Source organism: Beta vulgaris, chromosome 1 (genome assembly GCF_026745355.1).
Source record: "Beta vulgaris subsp. vulgaris cultivar EL10 chromosome 1, EL10.2, whole genome shotgun sequence".
NCBI lineage: Eukaryota > Viridiplantae > Streptophyta > Magnoliopsida > Caryophyllales > Amaranthaceae > Beta > Beta vulgaris.
This window is the reverse complement of record NC_079202.1, coordinates 807,289-831,735: the sequence shown is the minus strand read 5'-3', so window position 1 is coordinate 831,735 and position 24,447 is coordinate 807,289. Positions and strand designations below refer to the sequence as shown.

General features: G+C 37.2%; 3 protein-coding genes across 3 annotated transcripts; 2 read left to right on the top strand and 1 right to left on the bottom strand.

Moving 5' to 3' along the window:
* Nucleotides 1-1,892: 1,892 nt before the first annotated feature.
* Nucleotides 1,893-3,807, bottom strand: LOC104902477 (putative F-box/LRR-repeat protein 8). Its single transcript, XM_010690265.4, has one exon. The coding sequence runs from the start codon at nucleotides 3,556-3,558 to the stop codon at nucleotides 2,035-2,037; it is 1,524 nt and encodes a 507-aa protein (XP_010688567.1). The 5' UTR covers nucleotides 3,559-3,807; the 3' UTR covers nucleotides 1,893-2,034.
* A 7,492-nt stretch (nucleotides 3,808-11,299) lies between these two features.
* LOC104902483 (protein DCL homolog, chloroplastic) lies at nucleotides 11,300-17,640 on the top strand. Its single transcript, XM_010690270.4, has 3 exons — nucleotides 11,300-11,522; nucleotides 15,571-15,685; nucleotides 17,133-17,640. Exons 1-3 carry the CDS (start codon nucleotides 11,341-11,343, stop codon nucleotides 17,352-17,354), a joined length of 519 nt encoding a protein of 172 aa, XP_010688572.1. The 5' UTR covers nucleotides 11,300-11,340; the 3' UTR covers nucleotides 17,355-17,640.
* Nucleotides 17,641-19,251: 1,611 nt separating this feature from the next.
* LOC104902489 (protein DCL, chloroplastic) lies at nucleotides 19,252-24,410 on the top strand. The gene is made up of 3 exons (XM_010690278.4): nucleotides 19,252-19,714; nucleotides 23,603-23,717; nucleotides 23,821-24,410. Exons 1-3 carry the CDS (start codon nucleotides 19,398-19,400, stop codon nucleotides 23,989-23,991), a joined length of 603 nt encoding a protein of 200 aa, XP_010688580.1. The 5' UTR covers nucleotides 19,252-19,397; the 3' UTR covers nucleotides 23,992-24,410.
* Nucleotides 24,411-24,447: the final 37 nt, after the last annotated feature.

The window sequence follows — 24,447 nt, the reverse complement described above, 5'->3', positions numbered from 1 at the left end:
TAGGATGTTCCAAAACAATATTTCTAGTCCCATTAAGAACTAAAGTCATTTTTTCTCTCCAACAAATCAAACCCATTTTCTCTCTCAATTTCAGCAAGGAGTCCTTTTGTCTATCCCTATATTCACTCTCAATTTTTTTTTCCATTCAAGATTTAACAAATTTCTTAATGTCTGTGCCAAAAGCTAATGGATAATTAATATGGGACATATAGAGCAGGTAAGATATTAGTCTAAAACAAAATAAATGATCCCAGAAACCCATATAAACATTCTTCATTAACTAAACACGCATTTAGAAAGACAATACATGATGCATTGGAAATTTTGATATGCCAAATAGAATTCTGTACTTCATTAAGATATATGGGTATTTAACACAATGATGGAATTAAATGAAGGGCATTGCAAGTAAAATACAAAAATTGTAGATAAACAATACATTAGTTATGTTTAAGAGCATCAGTAGCGAGATCTCACATAGAGAGGGAACATTTATGAGGCACGACTCACGAGGAGTAGTTTCACGTTATGCTATGACAAATCATAGTATGAACACAAAGAATAAATCATACAAGCACACAACCACGCAGAAAAACAGCAAGCTTCAGATATATTTAGAAAAAAGAGAAGTTGGTGTATGGTGGGAATCCCAGGTGTCTTAAAATGTGCAGTGACCAACATTCGGTGAAAGAGGAGCTCAGAAGCTTACCAGTTATCAAGCTTGCTGGTTATAACAGTATGCAGGTAGGTTGTGGCCTTAGAGGAATTATCTTCGGTGGCTACGTAGCACAGAAAGCTCTGGGACATAAGGTTTCTCTGATTCTGAAATGCATGCTAGCGCGGAATCCCAACTGTTTACATGCAAATGAATCCCCAAAATTGGCGGAACATGAAGTTTACCAGTTCAAAAACGTTTCTGTTTCCAAAGTTCAGCAATTTTCATGCTACAGTTATTCGTTAGTGGACATTGCATGATACTAAACAGAACAGCCGTAACATCATTTTTCAGATGATTCAAACAGCATGCCTCTGTACTTTATCCTTCGCTAATGGTTAGAGCTCAAGTATGCATCACAAGATAAGACAAGTAGCTGAAAACCCTTCCCCGTTACTAAATTCATCCCTGAAACACATGGATACTAGTTGAGTAGTTGTACTCAAAAAAATAAGTAATAATAAACAAAAAGTGCTTTTACAGTTGTGCTCATCTAGATTTCATCTACAATCAACACTCCCTGACCAAACACATGGATTTTAGGGCATACACAAGTACACACACCACAGGTAGCTGCCAAATAAAAGCCAGAGTAGCTGAATTTTATCCAAGTTGCTCCAAAGCAGCAAACATTACAGTAATGTCTAACACTTGTATGACAGTTTAACATCCTTCTCCAACACATTTGAAAAAGGTCCGAAGCATCCACAAAAGAAGAGAATGGAACTCAACTGTTAGTCTGATCCTCCCCGCCCCCCCGGTTCCCACTATCACTTTAAGTGCAACTTGAGGTGTCATATCTCATATCAGCATCAGTAAGAATATGAGAGCAAGAGAATGGAACTCAACAAGCACCTCCCCACCCCACCCTTCCCTGAAAAAGGAGGGGAAAAAACCCCCAAGTTGTCTTCCTGATTTAGAGTCTTTCCGGATATGCGAAAAAATAACTAGGAAAAACAAATAAAATGTATGAATGAAGGGAGAAGACATAAAGAAACAACAATTCTCTTATATGTGCCCTAGGTATAGGTCCCTCTACATCCAGGCATATCTTCCATTTGACAGACTGCAATACTCAAGCAAGAGCCATATTCTTCTTGCCGTAGGAGGGGCAATAAAATCACACAAACACACACACACAAAAAAAGGAAAAAGAACATAAGCTGGCAACCAACACTTCCAAAAGCCAAAATCCAATAAGTGAAACAATGAACATCATAATATTAGCTAAGAGCTAGAAGCACACGATTAAATTACGACTAAAAAACAAAGGACAAAAAAGAACAACCCGCTTTTCTTTTGCCTGTTTTTTGGACAGTTCATGTCTGGTAATTACGGGAATTACTGCTTGACCACCTCCTTAAGGAGGAAGACACAAAATTCCTGCCAGTAAATAAACTAAACCTTGCTCTGGAAGACACTGATCGCCAAGTTTGGCCACCAACATGACCATCAGTATGCGTCTCACCAGTATCCGCAACACCATCATCAACACTAGGATCTTGAGGTTCTTTGCCACAATCCAAGTTGACAGCCAAGGCAACCCTACTAGCTCTCAACCAATCTGCACCTTCACAAGTCACTGCCCTGCATTTCTTAACCTTAACTTTAACCAAACTAGGACACCCACATGCAAGCGCCTCCATTCCATGATCAGACACAGGGCAATTCTTGATACAAAGCTTCTTCAAAGCAATGCACTTGGATGCAATGCAAGAAAGCTCAGCATCTCCAACAGTTTCACTCCCACACAAAGCTAACCTCTCCAAATTCTTACAATTATTAGCCAGCATTTCCAAACTCGAATTCGTGGGATTAATCCCAATCAAAACCAACTCAAGCAAATTTGGACAATTCTTAGCAACCGCAATCAATCCATCATCCCCAATCTTATTAGCCTTCCACCCATCAATATGAAGCTTCCTAAGCAACTTACAATTCTCAGCAACACCCACAAGCCCGAAATTCGAACATTCAGGAGTTTTAACCAAATGCAAAACCTCAAGTTTCAAACAACACTTGGAAATTGCAGATAACCCAACATCACTTACCTGAACTCTTTCAAGATGAATCTCCACCAACTCAGAAGAGCTACATACCTGCCGCAAAATCCTATCCCAGTCACCTGAACACCTGAAAAGCTTCAAGGCCCGCAAACTTCTTGACCCAACAATCAAAGGCCCAAAACACTGCCCATTATAAAGCTCCTTCAGACAAACCACCTTCAACCCATTAGCCCTACCAGGCCCAATAGGGTTAAGAAGCCCATCAGTAGTAATCCCTCTAAGCCTCTTTACAGACAACTCCTCCAAAGCCCAACAATTCTCAAGAACAGAATTCAACCCTTTAGGCCCAAAACTACAAGACCCAACAGAAAGTTTCTTGAAACTTGAAGAACAACTTCTAGAGAAAGCTTCTATACCATCGTCTGTAATTTCCTTGCAAGAACGCAACTTTAGACGCGTAAGATTAACACATCGTTGTGAAATCAAGAAGAGGGAATCATCCCCTATGCTTGGAGATCGACGGTCGCATTTAAGGGATAGTTTTGTGACAGAATCAAAGCGATTAAAGAGAGAAGAAATGGAAAAAAAGAGATGGGATTGAGCGTTGAGTGTAAGACGGTGACGAGATTGTCCTTCGACGGTAAGCCATCGACGACAGACGAGAGAACATGAGTTACGGTCAGATGGTTGGAGAGATTGGAAAATGATGGATAAACATTCGTCGGGTAAATCGTAGGTGAAGTCATGGAAGATGTGCGTGTTCATTGAAGGGATAGGTGACTTGGGTTCAGGCCAATGAGTGTGTGTGTGGGTGTGCGTCGACGGTGACTGGCCCATGAGACGCACAGTTCTTTATTTTTGTGTGTTTTGAGGGGTTTTTGGTTTGGGGAGGTGGGTTGTTTTCATACTTAAAGGTAGGAAATGAGATGTTGTTGTGTTCATGTGTTGTTATTATGTTAAGCATAAAATATGATCGACTCTTGGGGTTGTCATTTGACAAGGAGAAGAGGCTACTATAATTCTACAAAGGTCGGAGGAGAGGGGATGGGATGTTGGTTAATGCCTATTTGCCACCATTTCATGTCTCGTGCACTTGTTTCTTTTTGCTTTTGTCACTTATATGTGTGTGTCCTAGTTTTGCGGGACTTGTGAAGTGTGAAGGTCCCACTCGAGTCACCGTCATATTTAATAATATGTCTTCTGTTTTAGGACTAGTCTTGATACTTACTCCTTCCGTCTTTTTTTATTTGCTACAAGCACTTTTTCACAAAGACCAAGGAGGGAGTGGGGACCATTGACATAAATGGAATTAACAAAAAAGCAAATAGGTAAATTGTGGGACCTATGTATTATATATGGAAACATTTACAAAATCAAGAAGGGAGTGATGGCAAATTTGTAAATAAAGTGTGGGACCTATGTACTATATATGGAAATATTTGCAAATGTAGCAAATAAATTGAAACACCCCTAAATGGCAAAATGTAGCAAATAAAAAAAGACGGAGGGAGTATTAAGGTAGGTAGTTTTAAATGATAAATTGTTGTTTGATTATCAGTTGTTTTTTTAATTGAAAAAGTAGATCTGATTGGAGTTAGGGTATGTTTGGCAAAACTAGCGGTTCTAGTAGTTGTTAGTTGTTATAGTAGTTGTAGATGTTGGGGTAGCTGCTAGCTGTCTACTAGTAGCTGTTAGAGATTAGCAGTTAAAGTAATTGTTTAATTAGGAGTGTTTGGCAAAAGTAGATGTTGTGATTGTAAAATACAAGCAATGACATTCATTATATAGTGTTTATTTGTCGACCGCTACCTATAAATCTCAAATGTTACTTGTATTAACGCTCTACAACTGCTACCCATAATCTACTCCAACCGCTACCCGTTAATACAACCACTACCTCACCAAACACTCATAATTTTCTTAAATAGCGTTTTGACATTGTCCAACCGCTACCCACTACCTAAAACAATATTGCCAAACAAGGCCTTAGTAGATATTAAAGATAGTACTTCCTCCGTTTTGTTTTAAATGAAACATTGGGTGAAATAACACTATTCATTGATTAATTTTGACTCCAATTTATCGCCATTATATAAAAAAAAAGTATAGTCAAGTGGGATCTTTTTAGATTCGTCTCGATGCATACTATCAAATTATTAAAAAAAATTACGTGTGCATAACTAAAGCTATTAACGACTAAAGAAGCGTGTTGGGTTGTGTGAAAAATCAAACGTTGCATTTGAAACAGAACGGAGGAAGTATTATTTTATTTTGTGGAGAGAAAGCGTAGGCCAATAGTTATAGTTGGTAGGTAATAGGGGTAGTATTATTATATTTGGAGGAGATAGAATGTGGGTCAATGGTTAAAAGATAAAAAGATTAAAATAAAAGTGGGTCATATCCAAAAAGAAAAGTGTAAAGATAATTGGAACAAATGAAAAAGAAAAGTGTAAAGAGCATTATGAAGCGGATGGAGTATTAAGTCATAAACTCCAAGTTACGGTCTGCTCTTCTCATCTTATTTTTGCTTATTTTTAGAAGAAAAATATTTAGAAACTCCAAATAGTTAAAAAAAAAAAGTGACGAGAACATACTCTTAATCACCTTGATTTGCGAAATTGGAAATTTAGGAGCAATACTATAATTAAAGGCATGGGAGTGGATGAGATAAAAAGGAAAAGAATACCTTTAAGAATTGTAGAATATATGAAGTTTAGATATTCGGATTAGATGCATCTCTGACTCTAAGGGTATAAGTTTATCTTTAGTATTGCAATCCCTAGTGCAGTTAAGGTTACTATAAGGACTTGAAATTTGGCCAAAGTTATTGTGAACCTAAACTTGTATAAATTAGGAAAATTTGCCAAAAAAAAACTTTTACGAGTTATTTTTGCGAAAAAAAAACATTATAAAGCATTTTTTGCGAAAACAAACAAAAAAAATTTGCGAAAACAAACCTGGTATCGTTTTCTGGTGTTGACCATAGATTTTCTGGTGTTGACCACCTCTAGCCAACACTACCAACACCTGCGCCCAGTAGGGATGGCAATGGGGCGGGTCTGGGTCGGGTCCAGCTGGACCCAGACCCAGACCCGTTTATTTTTCACAGACTCAGACCCGCCCCAGATCCGTTGGGTCTAGATTTTTCAGACCCAAACCCATATCCGTTGGGTCTAGCGCGTCCGTGGGTCCTTACTGGGTCCTAAATGGGTCTTCTTAGTTTTAAGTTTTCATCACATTTTTGAATATATGTAATTAAAAATTTTCGCCTAATATATATATATATATATGTTTTTGTATCCATGGTTAAAGCATTCTCTAAATAAAATTTTAAGAATTAACTCATAAAATATTAAAATGTTACAACTTATAAAGTTACATGTCTTAGTGGAGTTACAACACTAACGAGTTCACAAAATCAAAACTCATAAAATTATAAAGTTTTGGTAAAAAAAAAATTTCTAATATGTAAATGGGTCCGTGGGGCGGGTCTGGTTTCTAGCATATGTGGACCTGGACCCAGACCCGACCCATGCTCTTTGGGACCCAGACCCGACCCGGACCCATTGGTGTAATACCCCAAATTTTCAAAGATTATTTTATTATTATTTATTAAGATTTAATATTATTTTCGCTTAAAAATTATTTTGTGGTGATGAGATTTCATTGTTAACTACGTTTATTAAAATAATAATTTCATTTAGTTTCGATTTATTTTTAACAAGTTTCAACCAAATCACTTACTTATTATCCATTTCATTATCAAACTCTTTAAATTGATTTATGGATACCTTGGTTCATTGTCCATCCACATTGGTAATCCAAGCCCAAACATTAGTCCATAGTTCAAGTCCATGTGTCTTTTACCAAAAAGAAAAGTTAAAACAAAAAAAAAAAAAAAAGAGAGAGTGAAAATCAGCTTCTTTCACGTCTCCCTCCCTCCTTCCTCTTCTTCTTCTTCAAAAAAAAATCAGCAGTAAAACAATTAATTAGTTCAGCAACTTGCAATACTTGTCAGTAAAAATTTAATCTCCCCAACTAATATCAGATTCTAGGGGATAGCTTCACCTCCCTACACCATAGCCTCCATTAATGGAGACTTAACCAAGCTTGAAAATTTCTGACCAAATCCCTCTATAAATACTGACTCCATCCTCATCAGATTCCTCAAGCAAAACCACTTCAAAGGTTTGCTTCATTCTCTCTCTCCCTCTTTAATTTCTGAAATTCTGATTTTTAGAGGTAAAATAAAAATAAAATCTCAAAACCACCATTACCACCAACCCAGAACCGCCGGAAAAACTTCGAACCACCAACCCAGAAAATCCGACCAACCCAGAACCACCGCGACAAAAACCGCCCCACTTCCGCGCCCAGCCAAGCCCATTCGCAGCCTCGACCCTCTGTCGCCCAGCCAGCCCTCTTCGCGACCCTCGTCCTTCCTTCCTTCCTTCGCAGCCTCTGCTGCGCCGTGACCCAACGCCCTCCCTCGTCTGTCGCCGGCCAAAACCACCGCCAGCCCAAACCTCCTTCCCTTCCTCCTCTTCGTGCTCCTCTGTCTTTCTCCCTCCTTCGTTTCTTTTTCTTTCTTTTTCTGTTTATAAAACTGATTCAAAGAATCAGTAAAAGAGGACCCCCTTCCCTTTTTAATGAGTTTTGTTATTTTACCTTTATTTTTTAAAAAAAAGCTAAAAACTCATAAACTTCCTAAACTAGCTACATTAATGAATTAGTGTATTTTATTCATCTTTTACAAACTTGATAATGTTTTCTGATTTTCTAAATTAAAACAAGGAGTAACATAAAGTTATTTTTCTATGTATAAAATAGTTGTTTAAGTTAATAAAATTAAGATTGAAGTAGTTTTATGAATACTTAAAATGGTTCCATATATAGTGTGAAAACTATATAACTTTATAAACTCTCTTAAGTTCATTAAGAATTTCTTTAAAGTTATTTGAATCATTTAAATTGTTTACTTTAAAAAAAAAGGGGTTATTTAGGAACTAACTTAAATCTCGTTAATATTGTAGACTCCGATTTCGTAGACAAGGACTATCAAGAGCGCTAACACGTTCGTGAACTTAGCTTTGGGCACGCGTCACGAGGTAATCTCCGATGTCCATCTAAACATAGATCCCGCTAGTGTAAAATGAATTGGTTACGTGATTATTATGTGCTTATAAAATTTATAATTATGGACTATAATTATGGATTCGAATAACAAGTGGACAAAGACTCTGGATTCTGATTATGATTTATGAATAACGACGATGGACGATGTACGATATGACAATGAGGTTACTATAACGTTATTAAAAATCGGTTAATATTATAATGATATGATTAATATTATATTATTATTGTTATTATTATTATTATTATATTATTATTGTTATTATTATTATTATTATTATTATTATGATTATTATTATTGTTATTATTATCACTTTATTCATGAATATCATTATCGTTATTAACTTTGTACTTTATGGAAGTTGGAATTGATAAGAAATTGTGATAACAAAATGATTATGAATCTGAGACGATAAATGAACTCAAGTGATTGTTAATATGAAATAAGTTATTGAAATCTCTATGAATGAATTGAGATTATGATGGATTGAATATGTTCACACTGGTTTGAACAAGATGACGTAATTAAATAAGATGACGTAATTGAATAAGATGACGTAAATGTATATGTGAATTATGTGATGACGTGAATTAAAAGATGTTAATCACGTAAAGTGAAATATCGGAGGGAAATGATGAACAGGTTGCCCTGTATGAGTGGTTCAGCGGCCCCTACAGGTTCTCTGGTTACTATGCTGATTATTCTGTTACTGTCTTCCTTCTATCTTGTTGTGATCCAAGTAGAAGGGGTGTGCACACTAGGGACTCTGTTATGGCCAATATGATTTTTCGTAGGTGGTTACAGGGGGTTTCCCCGGCCTACAAGTAGGTGGTTACAGGGGGTTTCCCCGGCCTACTATGTTGAAGTAAGTGGTTACAGGGGGTTTCCCCGGCTTACTGGCGTTCTCTTTCCTCTCCATGAATAATTGCGATAATTGAATTAATGAAATGATTATTCAGTGTATATATATGTGTACATGTGTTATGACTTCCAAAACTATTAGTATACTATTTTACAAAGTATTTTCAACTTAAGTATTTTACGGGATGGAGTTGGAATTACTCAGTTTATCTGATTTTGGGAGCTTGTCTCTCTTGTCTCTTTTCAATATATTTGTGCAGGTGGGTGATCGAACGGGGGAACAAAAGGGAGATCACTTAGAGTTGTCATCCACTTAGCCTATGATTAGCTTTCGCTGGAACTCTGAAACTTTTAATTAATTAGTGATGTCTAATAAACAATTTACTTAGTTGTTTTGATTAATGAATTTGAGTTGGTGTGTTGTAACTTAGCCTTGCAATTGTTTCCAAGGAGATAATTGCGGCGGTAACACCTCCCCGTCGGATCGAACCCTCGTGGATCCATTTTCCCCCGAAAACCCGAGTTTATTCGAATGGAAAAAGGGTTCGGGTCGGCGGGGGTGTTACAATTGGGTCTAAAATTTATGGACCCAGACCCTTATAAATGGGTCGTGTCTTAGCGGGTCTGGGTCGGGTCCAGGATCCATTGCCATCCCTAGCGCCCAGCCCCCCACCCACCCTTACAGCCCCCACTTCACCCTTAGCCCAGCCCACCCAGCCCCACCAGCAGCCCCCAACCCCTCCCTCCACCCCCTCAGGCAGCATCCTTCCCACCCCCCCTTCGCCCTAACCCTCTCTCCTCTCCCTCCCCCCTCTCCTCTCCCTTCATCCATCTCCCCCCACTCCTCTCCCTTCGTCCATCTCCCCCCACAACAACATAGTTTTCATAAATGTAATGTAGTTGACCATCTTCACTTCTACACCATATTGTCACCTTCCACGGTACCTAAAACCAAAAGCATCATCGTGAGTTGAGACTCAGTAACATACTACTCTAACAAGGAGAAGAAAATATAGTAAAACATATTACAAATTCGTAATCAAATAATATCAAAATGAACAATTATAAGTGGCTTATTGAAACTTCATTAGTTTTCCTTTATCTTTCTATGTTTTAACTTGGTAGCTTGGCTACTATAGACTTGCGGGACGTCTCCCACTTTGCAATGATCTTCAAGGAGCCAGGCTCCATTGTTGGGTGTTTGACGGATGTCAATGTACGAGTCATAAAGTAGATAATTAATAAGCATAACGTAACAATATACTGACGGAACCTATCTCACTTTCATTTATCATGTTACATTTATTTAGCATTTCATCGGCAAAAGCCTTAGAACTTTCATGAATCATACTTGAGCATCAATAACTCATAAGTCGTGAACATATATATATATATAACTCATTCTTGTAAACAATCTAAGTATCCCACAATCCATATAAAGAATCATATCACACAAACCCTTAACATATACTCCCTCCGTTTTTTTTTTAGATGTAATTAACTTTGGGCACTATTCATCCAATACACTTTGACCATTAATTGTTATTTATACATAAGAAAAAATATAGTCATGTGGGATCTTGTTTGATTCGTCACGGTATACACTTTCCAAATATATATTTTTTATAATTTTTACTTTTATACAATTGGAGATATTATCGGTCAAAGTTGTGCCTCGGCAAATGTGAAAAGTCCAATGTTACATCTAAAAAAAAACGGAGGGAGTATAATTACTTCCCCCATTTCATAATACTCGCTACACTTTTTATTGTGGGAAGTTTCACATTACTTGCTACACTTCCTTTTTGGGCAATAAACACTCTCTCTATGTCTCTCCTCTCACATGGGTGCCTTATCTTTTTACATACCTTTCTATTCTCCGAAAATTGCCTAGAAATCCGTGAATTAAAAAGTGTAGCAAGTAACATGAAACGGAGGAAGTATAAACATACAAACTCACTTCAGCTAAGTTCAGTTAGTTTCCTCTCAAAGTTTTCATTCATTTCCATTTAGTTCAGACAAATTCCGTTTATTTCATTTAAGTCGAAAATAACATAGCCTTATCCATTCCCCTCGTGGCCTCGTCTAGGGGTGTTTATCGAACGAGCCGAGCTCAAATAGCATTAGGTTCTGCTCGAGCTCGTTTAACTTTTCATGGGCTCGGCTCGGCTCGTGAGCTCGACGAGCTTGGGGGAGCCGAGCTCGACTCGAGCTCGTGATTAGTTTTTGCTGCTCGAGCTTGGCTCATGAGCTCGACTAGGCTCAAGCTCGTTTTCAGGCTCGGTTCGAACTCAGGTTCGATTATGGGCTCGAGCTCGTTTGAGAAATTTATTTTGCGAAAAATCTGTATAAAGTGAGTTCAATGATTCCAATATAATTTTTTTTAATATAAAATATCTGTTTAGTATAAAATAATAGTCGAGCTTTTCCCGAGTTTTTTAAACCGAGCTTAGCTTAGCTCGGCTCGTTTAAATCTCAAACCGAACTTTGATTGAGCCGAGCACAAACTGTTCGCGAGCTTACCGGGCTCATTATCACCCCTAGCATCGTCGAATCCAAAACGATACAACTTTATTCCTCTCTTTTGAACTAGAGTGCATTTCTCATTTTGCATAATTCCAATGGCTGTGCTCTGCCGTCTTGGGCTCCGCCATGGACGTGTCTTGACTCCTCTTCGTCTTCCTCTTACGCGTCTGCTCTGCTCATCCGGGTCCACTCAGGATGCTCGGCCAACAAATGATGACATTCTCCGAGATCTTCAGCCTATCCATCTTCTCCTCAAAAAAGTTCTCCACTCTGCTAGGTTCGTTTTTCTATCCACATTTTTTCAATTTATACTCATCTCCATAAATTTTACTTGATTTATTAGTGTGACAATTCAATTCCGACTTTCAATTATCAGATGAATAAATAGTGCGTATCGTCGGAAAAAGAAATAAGAGCTGTTTTGGGAAGTTATATATTCACAAAATTGATCAATAATGTCAATTTGCATATGTCAGAATATGAATTAGGAATATTAATATGTTCTATTGCTGTGATGACAATTATCTCTTGTACTAATAGTGAATAACAAATCAGATGTGATCAAATTATTCCCTGATAATTGATAGACATATACATAGGTATATAAACAGAATATATGTAGCTTATATTTGGTAGAATATTGATATATTCCTGAGGTCTCAACAATCAGCTTAAGGTTTGTGATGCATCCACTCTTCAAGCCCAAAGGGCTCTTGCGTGAGGGCGTGATAGAGTATAGATCTATTCCTATTGTCTCAACCACTTAAACTTTTGGTTGAGTTGGTTCTTTGACAATATTGATTGTGAGAGGATGTATATTCCTCTCTATTTCTTCTAAGATCTTTGAGCTCCAATGTTGACTGTGGTTAGTGGTTAGAACCATCTAAAAACTCAACTTGTTCGTAGAATGGATCACAACCAAATAAGTCATTGCATTAGAAATTACTAGAAAAGAAAAAGATAAAAGGCATGTCACTTTTGATGATTGTTTCTTAGTTGCTCAAATAGTCAACTAGGTATACCGCGAAATGGACAGGCAATGTTCACTCGTATCAAGTTTCTTTAATTAGAAGTATGGTGTATTCTACAACCTTCTTCATTGGAGGATACCATTCTCTAGAAAAGATAACCTCTGGTTTAAGTGTGTACATTTTGCACATCTTATTAGGAAGCCTTGTTGGTGGTTAAGTGTGTATGTCAAGGAAGGCCTTTTACGCCATTGACTAAAATAGCAATGCATGAATAAATGATAAATGCTCAAAAAAGTAGAAAGACATGATTAGATGTTTTAAAGTTAAGTTGGGTTCAAGTATAAGGGGTTGCTAAATAGCCTGATGGAGTGATGGTACTGGCCATAAAATAAAATGTAAATAAGAAATTGTGCTAGCATAAGGCTATGTATGCCACATCTATCTTTATCTAATAAGGTTGTCCTAACTTCCCCCTTCGCGACTACCGTCATTCCAAATAGAACTTGGCATGGCTGTCTTGGAAGGTATAAATGGACTTATTTGCTACTATATGTGGTCATGGTCATAAATGCAAAGGGCTTAGGATCTAGGAAGCATGGACACACCAGGATACAAGTATTAACTGTCTCAGACTTTTGAAATGAAGTGGCCAATATTCTCCAAAAATGATGGACTCATGATCAAGGACCAAAAACGTGGCAGATACATTGCGGACACGACTATGACACACATCTTGATGTCTTTTTCTATTAGATTTTCTTTCCAGTGGCTATGTTGAAAGCCAAGCTTGTCTCTCTATCTCTTTCTCAGTCCCCCAACTTCTTTTCTTTTACGAATTCATATCCACTGCCCTCGGGACCGGTCTGTTGTATGCTTGGATACAATCGAAACATACAAGGTTTAAGAATGAAAAGATTCAAAAACTCGAGCCAAATTCCAAGAGAAAACTTATGGTTTTTGGGACAACTCTGAATAGAGATAAAGACACGCCACTCTACTTAGTTAAATAACCTTAGATCACCACTTCAATTAGCCAAAGTTAAGCAAAGGCCAAAATTCACTTAGCTTTCCAATCCAATAAAGAAAACTAAAAACAAGATAGGAAGAACACTCGGCTTTTAGTTGTAAAAGTCATGTCTTTCTCATTCATTACTTTCCGGTATTTGTAGACAATTACAACTGATTTCTGGTTTTTATTGACAATGACTAAAGATTAACTAATTAACTAGCTAAGTAAATGGAACGTGTCTCGTAACTTACAACCGAAATAAGAAAACAACTAGGAAACAGAACGGCTAGTAAGCTGTCTGAATCCGAGAATTAAGGCGTGCGATCTCCAACTTGTTTTCTGAAGTTTGTTACACCTTTGAAATCTCACGAATCATGAAGCTGCTAATGGGAGTTAACTGCTTTGAGAGAGCTGTGCATTACTCCTTGAAATGCTCCTATTTTAAACGGCAACTTCCCACGCTCTTGTAACCACTTCTTTTCTCACGTTTTCCCCTTGCTCGCTGCTGTACTAAGCTTATTACATCCTAAGCTAGTTAATATGATCCGAAACAATCACATAACATGAGTCTTAAACAAAGAATACATAGTAAGGAAATTGCATACCGGAGACTCGAATTAAATTGAATGAAAACAACAATAACTAACTTATTAGACTCCTAACAAACAAAGGACTTCTAAACACGAGCAAGACTTTTAACCATGGACTGAGTTAATAGAAGACTCCATTAATGGCATGCATGGAACAACAACCTTCATTTCGAGAATACCTTCTTCGACCATGGCTACTAGCTTGGAATCCATGTATATGAGCAATGAGGGAGCCACGCTGCCATCACAATCACAGTCATAAGTGGACAGTGGCAAGTGCCAGCCTATCTCTCGTACACCATGCTGTAGTGACCCTTATTGCCTTGGCTCCCTCTCATTCTCTTTGTTTCTATGCAGCCAAGCACTGACAGCCCACCTGCTGAAGCATTGCTGAGTTCAACCAGACAACTAACAACCTCTGGATTTATGCCCAGCTGCAATTGTGAGCGCCTATAATGGTTTAGAACGTGGGACATCCCTGACATCAGAAAAAAATCCATGTTTTGTTGGTTGTTTCAGTTTGCATTGAAGCCACATTTCTTTAAAGTTAGGGAAATAATTTAATAATTATTGTAAACATTTGCGCCACTTTTTTGAGGCTTCCTTATTGTTTCTAGAATCGTAGGTTTCCTTACTCTCACATGATTCGTAGATTGTCAGGGTGGCTTCTTAAAGTTATTGTATCAGCTTCATTTCAATTCTCAAGTACCTTATATTATCTAATAACGTCTACATTCCCACCTAATCCAATACCTCATCATAGACATTCTTGAAGGAACTGTCGACCGTGGCTAAAAGGATCCTATTCTGTTTGCCTTAGATGCTAATTGGTCTTTCTTGATTTTCCAGTTTGGGTTTTTGTATAAGGTTTCTCTTTGTTTTAGTGGTTTTCATGTTGTACCTGCAATGTTTTTTTTTTTCTTGCAAGTTGCACCTTGAACTTTGTATTTGTTCTCTGTTGTACCCCTCCATTAGAAAATGCAAAAATATAGGAGTGCCACATACAAAACCCTTCCAGTTTTAATACATTGTGATCTATATTCTATAATACTGTCACCTTGAGGCTGAGTGATTGAGCAAAGGTATTTCAAACATTTATTACATTTCCTCTTTGTTAAAGTACTCATGTTGAATACTTGATAAATGGGTAGGTACTTGACTTTAAATTGAGAACAACAAAGATTTGGTGCCGACCCAGTTTAGTTTACATCCAGTATTTCAGCACTCGAATAGGCAAACATATGTTACTTATCAAACCATGATTTACCCCATGTTACATACCGCACACTTTGGCAGACACTTCCGGCTCTTGAAGTAGAATAAAAGCAACTATGTAGTGTGGATGTCAGATTTTTGTTTAAGTTGACATTCTAACTAGGCACAACATGCTAATTTCCGTGCAATACATTTAATGATCTGCATACTTGATTACAGTAAGAACATGTAAATCAGTAATAGAGTTCATAGGCGTTTGACACTACTAAAGAGTCTTAATGACATAAACGTGGGTTATTTTCTACTGCTTCTTTGGAGAAATCTTATATGTGTATGTCACTAAAAAGAAAATTGGAGACTTGTACTGTAGCACGGCAGGCTTTTGATTTTGGTTATTGCTACGACTATCTTGATTTATAAAATTTGCGGTGTCTCATGAGAATGACATTAATGCTTGAATGCGTAGAACTTGCATTCTTTATTTGATCCTCAAAAACAATTTGAGATTATTATACCCTGGTTGACATTTTGTATTGTCAGGTACATGGATGGGGAGTGCCTTACTCCTGGTGATGAGAAAGCTGTTGTAGAGAGACTGCTTGCTTATCATCCTTGTTCTGAAGATAAAATTGGATGTGGACTGCAATCAATTATGGTGAGACTCAATCTCTCACCATTTTTTTGTACATTTTAAGTTGCTACCATCCCTGTTCACATGTGCTATGAATTAATATAGCTTGGACACCATTAATGACAGAAATTAAGGAAGAAGATGAGTATTTGATTGATGAACTGAAAATACAGCAAATGTAAATGGAATTCAACCTTTTGAGAGGCTTGATTCTCTCCCATACCATTTGCTATAAATTGACATAGCTTGGACACCGTTAATGGTAGAAATTAAGGGAGAAGATGAGTATTTGATCGATAAACTGAAAATACAGCAAATGTAAATGATATTTAAGTTTTCGAGAGGCTTGATTCTCTCCCAAATGAACTCTTATTAGCTCACCAATATTTTCATCAATTCTCAACATGCCAATCCCCTTCCTAATCTACTCTTATTTATAGTAGTGGTACTAGGCTACTAGCTATCTCCCTTATTTTCCTCCTCTATACACTTCTAACTGAATTATATTGCACTACATAATACGCCCCTCCCCCTATTATGGATTCATAGCACATTGCCTACCACCCATATCCACATTCCGACTTTGAAGTTCAGGGCGACTGGTGTTCCTCATATCCGTGACTAACATTGTTGAAAGCTCTTGACTGTAGTGTTTGTTTGAAAATTTTGGTCAATTCCTCCACATGTATCCTAATAAATACACTATGACATTAGGTTTCCCCCTCCCCTCCCTTTCTCTTTGGCTGTCACTTTTTTTATATATAATACCTTATATATAACACCTTTGAAGCTGAGCATAAACTGGGAAATGGATTTTATTGAAATACTCTGATTCAGTTTTCATTAGTTTACTACTTCTTTTGGCACAAAGTTTTACGAGAAATAAAGGAAAGAGAAAGTATTAATTTATTGGCTTATTATATTGAAGTTAATGTTGTGGGCCAAGAAAAGTAGAGTGAGAAGGTAAAGATAATAATAACAATAAACAATTGGCGGCACCACACCAAAAACAGAAAAAAGAAGTGGGTAAAATATAAGGGACAACCCAAAAAGGAAAATGAGTAAACTAATAAAAACATGAGGGAGTACTACTACTACCTTGTTGATTTTTTCCTTAAAATCGCTACTTGAAAGTCAAAGAAAAAGACCTAAAGTTGACCTTCAATTGATCATCTCCGTTAAGGGAGAAACGATGATGATGGCTATTGGCTACTGCCCCAATTGGTCATATTAGAGTTGTATCAGGAAATTTGAGAATCAAATTACGCTGAAAAACTTTTTTGTAAGTTAGTGTGAATTTCCTTTTGATGAGAGGTGCCTATTCCTTAAAACTGCTATGTAGAATGCAGTATTGCAGTAGATAGTTGACAAACTTTCCTATTCAGAAAGAGACATTGAATTCAAATGTAATATCTTGTTGATGATGCTTAGTATGTTTTCTTCTGCTAATGTTCGCTTCTCTTGATGATAGGTTGATCGACATCCCGACTTCAATGATACGAGGTGTCTATTTGTTGTAAGAACGGATGGTGGATTGGTTGATTTCTCCTACCAGAAATGCCTACGTGAGTATGTTCGAAAGAAATACCCTGCACGTGCTGAAAGTTTTACGCGGGAGAAGTTAGGATTTCGAGTCGATCATATCCATAAGCGACTTCATCTCCAGCAACGTGGGAGGTTATGTGGTGATTGAGGCCATGTTTGCTGAATCAGCGTTTGAGTCTTCAATATTTGTGGCACATTCTTTGCCATTTACTATAATCTCCTTGCAGTTGGGGCTTTAGGAGTAATAAAGGATAACAGGGTACAAATGAGTCAGCTTCAGGTTGATTACAAATAGTCGTGATAGAATGAATTTTCATGTTAGTCTACAAAGGTCAATCTTGCAGCAAGTAAGACCATGAACATATTTAAAATGAAAGCTCTTGTTCGGGATTCTCTCAGTCATAAGAATAATTGAGACGACCTCAATTCTCCAACTCCTCCTTCTAGATTTGATTCCTTCAATTCTCTCTTCAATCCTTCTTCCAATGGCATTATTACCTGTGCCAAGACTCACCCATTGCCAGATTTGGGGATGAAAGTTTGGTGTATTGGACTTAGGCTTGGTCCAAACTAATCCGAACAAAAATTGGATTTCAAATTTTTGAGTCCATATTTAAACCAATCAGAGTTTGAGTCCAAACCAATCCGATATTTTCAAATACTAGATTGGATCCAATTCGAGATTTTCAATTTTTAAAATTCTATTTTATACCTGAAGTAAATTAGGCAAGCATCAAAATAAATCGACTTGATAACAGAAGTAATCAATAAAATCCCATAAAATTTAGTATTGACGACTAATAATTTATACAAACCTATGAATATCATCGATAACTTAATATCATCGACTAATAATTTATACGAACCTATGAATATCATCGATAACTTAATAAAATATACCTTAAACTAACTAAAATTTAGAGAGAGCAAATGGAACTACCCATTTGGTTCTGCTTAGAAGAAGTGGGAAACTGATGAGAATTGAGATTGAGAAAGAGAAAATGAAGGTGTATATACGACTGACAAAGGGTTGGGTTGACCGTGAACTAGTTGAGAACCAGGGGTGAACCTACAAAGGGGCTGGTAGGGGCTCGTCCCCTGCAACCTTACTTTGCAACCTTGTATATTTTAAAGTGGCACGTGTAGAGTTTTAACCTATATCTTATTAAATTAGGTTTTATATCATATGAATGCTCTTGCTCTAGTGGTAAAGTAGGATATATAGATATAATTTTTATGAGGTCGGAGGATCAAATTACGGTAATCAACTAATCATTAAATTTTATCCAGATCTACTGTTGTAACCAACCTGATCTCCCAAAATCTCATTTTTACTTCACTTTCTACACCTCTTAAACTTCCTCCTTTTCTTCTTTTAATTTCCCTTAATTACTACCTCCTTCCCTCCCTAAATTAGATATCTTTTTAAATTTTCATCTTTTGCAGTATAAACTTTCACGAATTCACTGTTCACGACTCTTTAACTCCTTCAGTTCTTCCTTGAATTTTTTGTTTCTAAAATCATCAATTCTCCAAAAGGATTAAATTTCTAATCCATCAAATTCAACATAAATTCTACCTTAATCCTCTAAAGGTAACATGTACTTTTCTAGATTCTCCCTATTTTTCTAAAATTCACTTTTCTAATATTAATATATAGCCAGAGTCACTCTTGCAAGTGCATAAAAGTACAAATATAACATCACTACGAACTTAGAGCTGGTCATTTTGGCCCGGCCCGATTTTGGGCAGAATTTTTTGACCCGACCCTTTTTTTTTTTTTTTTTTTGCTTTGGGCACAAAATTTTGGCCTGACTCGACCGGACCAACGGGCAAATTTTTTTAGACGTGGCCTGGCCTGACGCAACCCATGATCACCTCTATACGACCATAAGAGCCGAAAATTGTTTCGAGTGAGCTTATGCTAGGTCAGACCATCCCGAACCAAAACAAGCTGGGCACCATACCGACCCAACCTAGTGCCATCTTTAGAAGAGACGGTCTCTCTCTCTATCTCTCTCACTCACAGGATAAGTAGTAGGACCAAAAATCCGACGAGCTCCACTCCATCCTCGACCCAAACATTGATTTACTCACAACTCATAAAATCTCCTTGCGTCCAAAACGACAAACCAAAACTCCTCTATATCTCACTCTCTCTCTCTTATCAGAAACTAAAAGTCTAAACTGCATGGCTGCGCCTCCACTTGTGCGAGGCATGCCTCTTCTTCGCCTCCGTCTCCGCCTTCACAACCACCATCGACTCACACTCAATTTGTTTGCGCCTCGACCGCATCCTCTCTGCTCATCAGCCTCTTCTGGACTGACAACGTCCGAGGAAGATGTATTGTCATCGGCAACTCAATTGTTGAGGGTTAAACAACCTCCTAAGTTGTTTGATAGGATTGATGATGCTAATTATCGTAAATGGAAAGATAAAGAAGATCAAATTTTAAGGGATATTGAGCCTATTACTCTTCTTGCCAAAGATATTATCCACTCTGATAGGTCTTTCTTCTCTCCACCTATTAATTACCCTTCGTTTTTTGTTTTATGCTATATTTTTCTGTTTTTGATTTATTGTATAGTAAGACTATGTTCTTTTGGACTCAACTTAATTTGTCGGAACTGAACTTAACTTAACTTGTCTAAATGAATTATACTGAACTGCCAGAGGAAATTAACTGAACTGAACTGAATTTGTCTGAACTGAACTGAATTTGTGTGAAGTGAACTGAAATTGTTTGAAGTGAACTCAGCTAAGCTGAATTTCTTCAGTCCAAAAGAACGGAGCCTAAGTAGTTAACAAATAAGTTTGCAGGGGGCGTTTGGTATGAGGAATGGAAACGAAATGGAAAGGATTTGGATAAGGAGGGGAAATGGAAATAATAATTGTTACCCTTAATAGTTGTTTGGTATCCTAGTGGAATGGAAACAATTGAAAGGTTTATGATTGAGGAAGAAAACGTGATTTGTTTCGACTAGTTTGATAAGGGTAACAAATGAGGGATTATGAATCCCTCTGGAAATGGTATTTGTGACTTGACACTCATACCAAACAATTAGAAATGGAAACACTTATTTGAATCCGTTTCCTACATCAATTTTTTCTATACCAAACACCTTCTCAGTCTGTTATTTGCCACTAATCATATTATGCTACTGGCGTAGTCTCCTAACAAGTATTAATGTGGTTTTTCGGTATTTGTAATTGCTGTTGCTATCTTGTACGAATACTGAATAGCAAATGTAATATGGACTAATTATCTTCTGATAGATGGGTTAGTTATATTACATGTATAGCAGAAATATATGATCTGTTGCTACTATGGTACTGGATTAATCTCGTAATAAGTGCTACAATGGTTTTTTTGTGTACGTGGTTGTTGTTGCTATCTTGTACAAATAGTGAATAGTAAATGTAATTTGATGAGTTACATGTATAACAGAACATAGGGTCTGTGTGTATGTCATGAGTGGAGGGTTTTGCTCTCTTGATGTTCTAAGTTCTTAAGCTCCAAAGTGGATTTTGGTTTAGACCTTGTAGATCCTAAACTCGCCTTTGAAATTACGATTAAAAGCCTTCGTTTATGTGGATCACAACCAAATAAGTCATGGAAATGAAATTGAATATGTCGTTGATTGATCATTAATGGGTAATGGTTGGCTTTTCAGACAGGAAGTTGATGATTTTCCTGTGACTGTCAGTTATCTAGATCTTGCTAAGTACCCTCATGTTAGTGGCCATTTGAGGATGTTTTAGTGAAAGTTAATAGATTGGAGGGACTAGTTTCATTTATTTACTGAAGGAACCCCCCCCCCCTCTCCACCTCTGAGTTGGCTCTTTAATGATCAGTATATTTGGTTATGGCTTATACTATACCTTAGTAACAATAGGTATCATTAGATTACTTTGGGCATTAGATTAGGATACTACTGCCTTGTCTTTGAAAGGTAGCTAGATATGAATTGTGACTTGAGTATGCTAGAACTCTCACGTCTCATTATGAAACCTCAGTTGCTACCTGTCATTCATGGAAAGAACTTGCAGATTCTAGATGTAATGGAGAGCCTCTACATCTATTGAATAGAATATCAATTTATGAGCTTATGTGAAAAGTTTGGAGAAAATAGATATGATTAGAAGGACCCTGGAAAGGAGAACTCAAGGTCTTTGCAAAGAAATTTTCCTCTGTCATATTACTTAGAGCTTGCTCATTAGCTTGATATAGCTGTTTATCTGAGGATATTTAAGAGGAATAAGTGGACAGGAGGATAGGTTGATGAAAGAAGGCAATTGATTATTCCCAGTATAACAATTGAGCTTCTATCGAAGACGACTTGAATGCTGGGCATTCTGTTGTTGGAGGAACCATTAAATTATAGTAGTTGAGCTTTATTGTGTTTGATAAATTTTACTTGAGTTTATGACAATGCTTCTTAATGAAGTTGTTTCTTCTGACTAGAGTCTATCTGTATGTTCATGAGATGCTGGAGTTTGAGAAACAAAAAATTGTAGCTGAATGAGATCATGAGATGCAACATGCAATAGCTTCGACATACCTTAATGGTGGTGATGCAACTTTGCATCACTTGAAGTTTGAACTATCAAGTCTTGACCAATAGTCTCTCCAATTTTTGGCTCCAGCTAGTAGATATTGAAGTCAAAATCATAAGAGATACTAGAAGAAGCAAGAATTGAAATTTATGGAATGTCGATCTTTGTGCAGGTGCTTGCGCGCATGCATGTATGCACAATATAGCTTACCTATTGATTCTCTAATCTCTTGTATATTAGTTACGGATCATATCTTAGAAATAGGATGTTAGTGTTTACACTCGTATGGTAGTATGGGATCCCATTTTAGTACTGAAATTCAATATATTGGAGAATGTCTTGTGATAGATCTTTACTACAAAATTCCCGCTAAGGTGCCGGAATTGGGGATTGGGGATCGGATGTGGCCATGTGGGTGAAATTCCCGCTAAGGTGCCGGAATTCGCTCATTTCGAGCAAATATTGATTTAGTCTGTTTGATTTGATCTGAATCATGTAGCAAAATTGACCCAAATGGCTTTAGAGAAAATCCATGGGTTAATTGAAGTTCTGCTTAATCAAGTTGATCAAATTTAGATGTAAGAGTTCAAATAGAACTACAAAAAATAATTAGTATAGAAAATAGGGAGAAACATTACTACATCATCAAGGTGAAACTAGAATAACAGGCTTTTTTTTAACTAAGTGAGATGCAAGAATCCTATAGTGATACAAAGTCCTACATAAGGCCACATTGTTAAAGAGAAGAGGTTTCAAGCTCAAAGTCCTTTTCCATGTCGAATGATTCCTGGCTTATCTCCTACTGGAAGTCATATTCTCGAAGTAAAAGAGACTTCCTAACTAAAGTGGATCACTTAAATCCTTGAGCAGCATTGATTTTAATATTATCATATCTTGCTTATCTACCACCTGCTTTTCTTGCAGCTTCCTTATCGTTGTTTGAAACATAGATTATGATTCTCTCACATCATTCTTGGATTGTTAGGGCTTTTTAGTAATCGTATCGGCCCTGTCTCATATATCTTATCTTTCAATGTTTATACACCCACCTGATAAATCTCTTTTATCTTGGAATTTTTCTAGTTTGCATCTGGAACATGATTGATGGAACCATTAGTCCCGGCATCTTAGTTAGGGCACCGTATTACTGGTCTGATAGGAACCTGTTCTGTTTGCCTTTAAGTTCACGTGTTCCTTTTTCATCATCCGGTTTTAATATTTTGTGATGTCCTCACCATGCTGTTTCCCTGAGGCTGAAACCTGTGCTGCATGACCTCTTTATTAAAGTAGTTGGATACCTCTCAAATGGCTAGGTACTTTCATTCTTACACAAGGACAACAAAGATTCAGCTTCTATCCTGTTTGACTTTCAGTTTTTAGCTTCAAATAAGTATATAGATGCTACTTTTGAGATAATTCTGGTACCGGTGCTAGACTGCTAGTCAACAGTCATACGGGTACAGACACTTCCTACAATTGATGAAGAACAGCAACTATATAATTTGGACATGGAATCTTGTATAGCTCGACAACAACTATGCAAAAATATACTAATTGTCATGCAGTATACCTTAAATATGCATATCTAATTAGTATCCTTGAAAGATAGTATGAACATATCAAGAAGTTCCAAAGAGCTCAACACTTCTAAAGTAGTGTAGCTTGTCAGGCTAATGACTTTGGTTATTACTACAAGCTTTTCTTGGCCTAGGGGGATGTTGCAGTGTAGCATGAAAATGACATTAGTGCATAGAGTCCTGAGAACTTGCATGAAGCCATTTGATCTTCATGGATCTGGGTATTGTACCTTGGCTCACATCTTGTATTGGATTTGGCAGGTACATGGATGGGCAACGCCTTATGCCTGATGATGAGAAAGCTGTTATGCAGAGACTGCTTGCTTACCATCCTCATTGTGAAGATAAAATTGGATGTGGACTGGATTCAATTATGGTAAGAGTCAATTACCTCAGCATATTGTTGATAAGTTTTCGTACTCAAATGATTTAGTAGATGCTTGTTATTTTCACCTGATTTACACTTTTGTTGATGAAAGGTTGACCGACATCCCCAATTTAGACAATCAAGGTGTCTGTTTGTTGTAAGAACAGATGGTGGATGGATTGACTTCTCTTACCAGAAATGTCTACGGGAGTATATTCGGAAAAAATACCCCTCTTATGCTGAAAGATTTATACGGGAACATTTTAAACGTAGCAGTGGTTAATGGTTCAAGGCGTCTTGGCACAAACAGTTTTTGCTGTCTGAACCTGATGACTAATGCTGTAACAAGGGAGGTTTCAACCAATTTTCCGTTTGGTCGGTCGTTAAGTTTCCCTTTTATTGCTGGTAATACAGCCTGCTTGTAGCCACTGTTATGGTAGATAATATTTCTCGACTGTCAGTAGCTGTTTATGTAATTGTTGAGTGAGAAAGTCATCCAAAGAGCGTTTTGTTGACTTCCATCAATCCTGTGATGGGTCATGGGTTCTGCAAAGTTGACACTGGAAGTCGTCAGACTGCTTGTAGATTTCAAGTTTATTGGACCCACTTTTAGGAAGGATGTGGATATGTGAATGTATCGAACACAATGATTTTTCTCTGATGCAATTAATGTACATATTAGGAGGAATATGGTTTTAGGTATTCTTAAGTTTTTGTCCATTTTGTCAAGTGTTTATGT

What these genes read in the sequence shown, in the direction of transcription:
- LOC104902477 (XM_010690265.4), bottom strand. Translation starts at nt 3,558, where the DNA reads ATGGGCCAGTCACCGTCGACGCACACCCACACACACACTCATTGGCCT.
- LOC104902483 (XM_010690270.4), top strand. Translation starts at nt 11,341, where the DNA reads ATGGCTGTGCTCTGCCGTCTTGGGCTCCGCCATGGACGTGTCTTGACT. An exon ending in AAAGTTCTCCACTCTGCTAG is followed by an intron (nt 11,523 to 15,570) that starts GTTCGTTTTTCT and finishes TTGTATTGTCAG; the next exon opens with GTACATGGATGGGGAGTGCC. An exon ending in GTGGACTGCAATCAATTATG is followed by an intron (nt 15,686 to 17,132) that starts GTGAGACTCAAT and finishes TCTTGATGATAG; the next exon opens with GTTGATCGACATCCCGACTT.
- LOC104902489 (XM_010690278.4), top strand. Translation starts at nt 19,398, where the DNA reads ATGGCTGCGCCTCCACTTGTGCGAGGCATGCCTCTTCTTCGCCTCCGT. An exon ending in GATATTATCCACTCTGATAG is followed by an intron (nt 19,715 to 23,602) that starts GTCTTTCTTCTC and finishes TGGATTTGGCAG; the next exon opens with GTACATGGATGGGCAACGCC. An exon ending in GTGGACTGGATTCAATTATG is followed by an intron (nt 23,718 to 23,820) that starts GTAAGAGTCAAT and finishes TGTTGATGAAAG; the next exon opens with GTTGACCGACATCCCCAATT.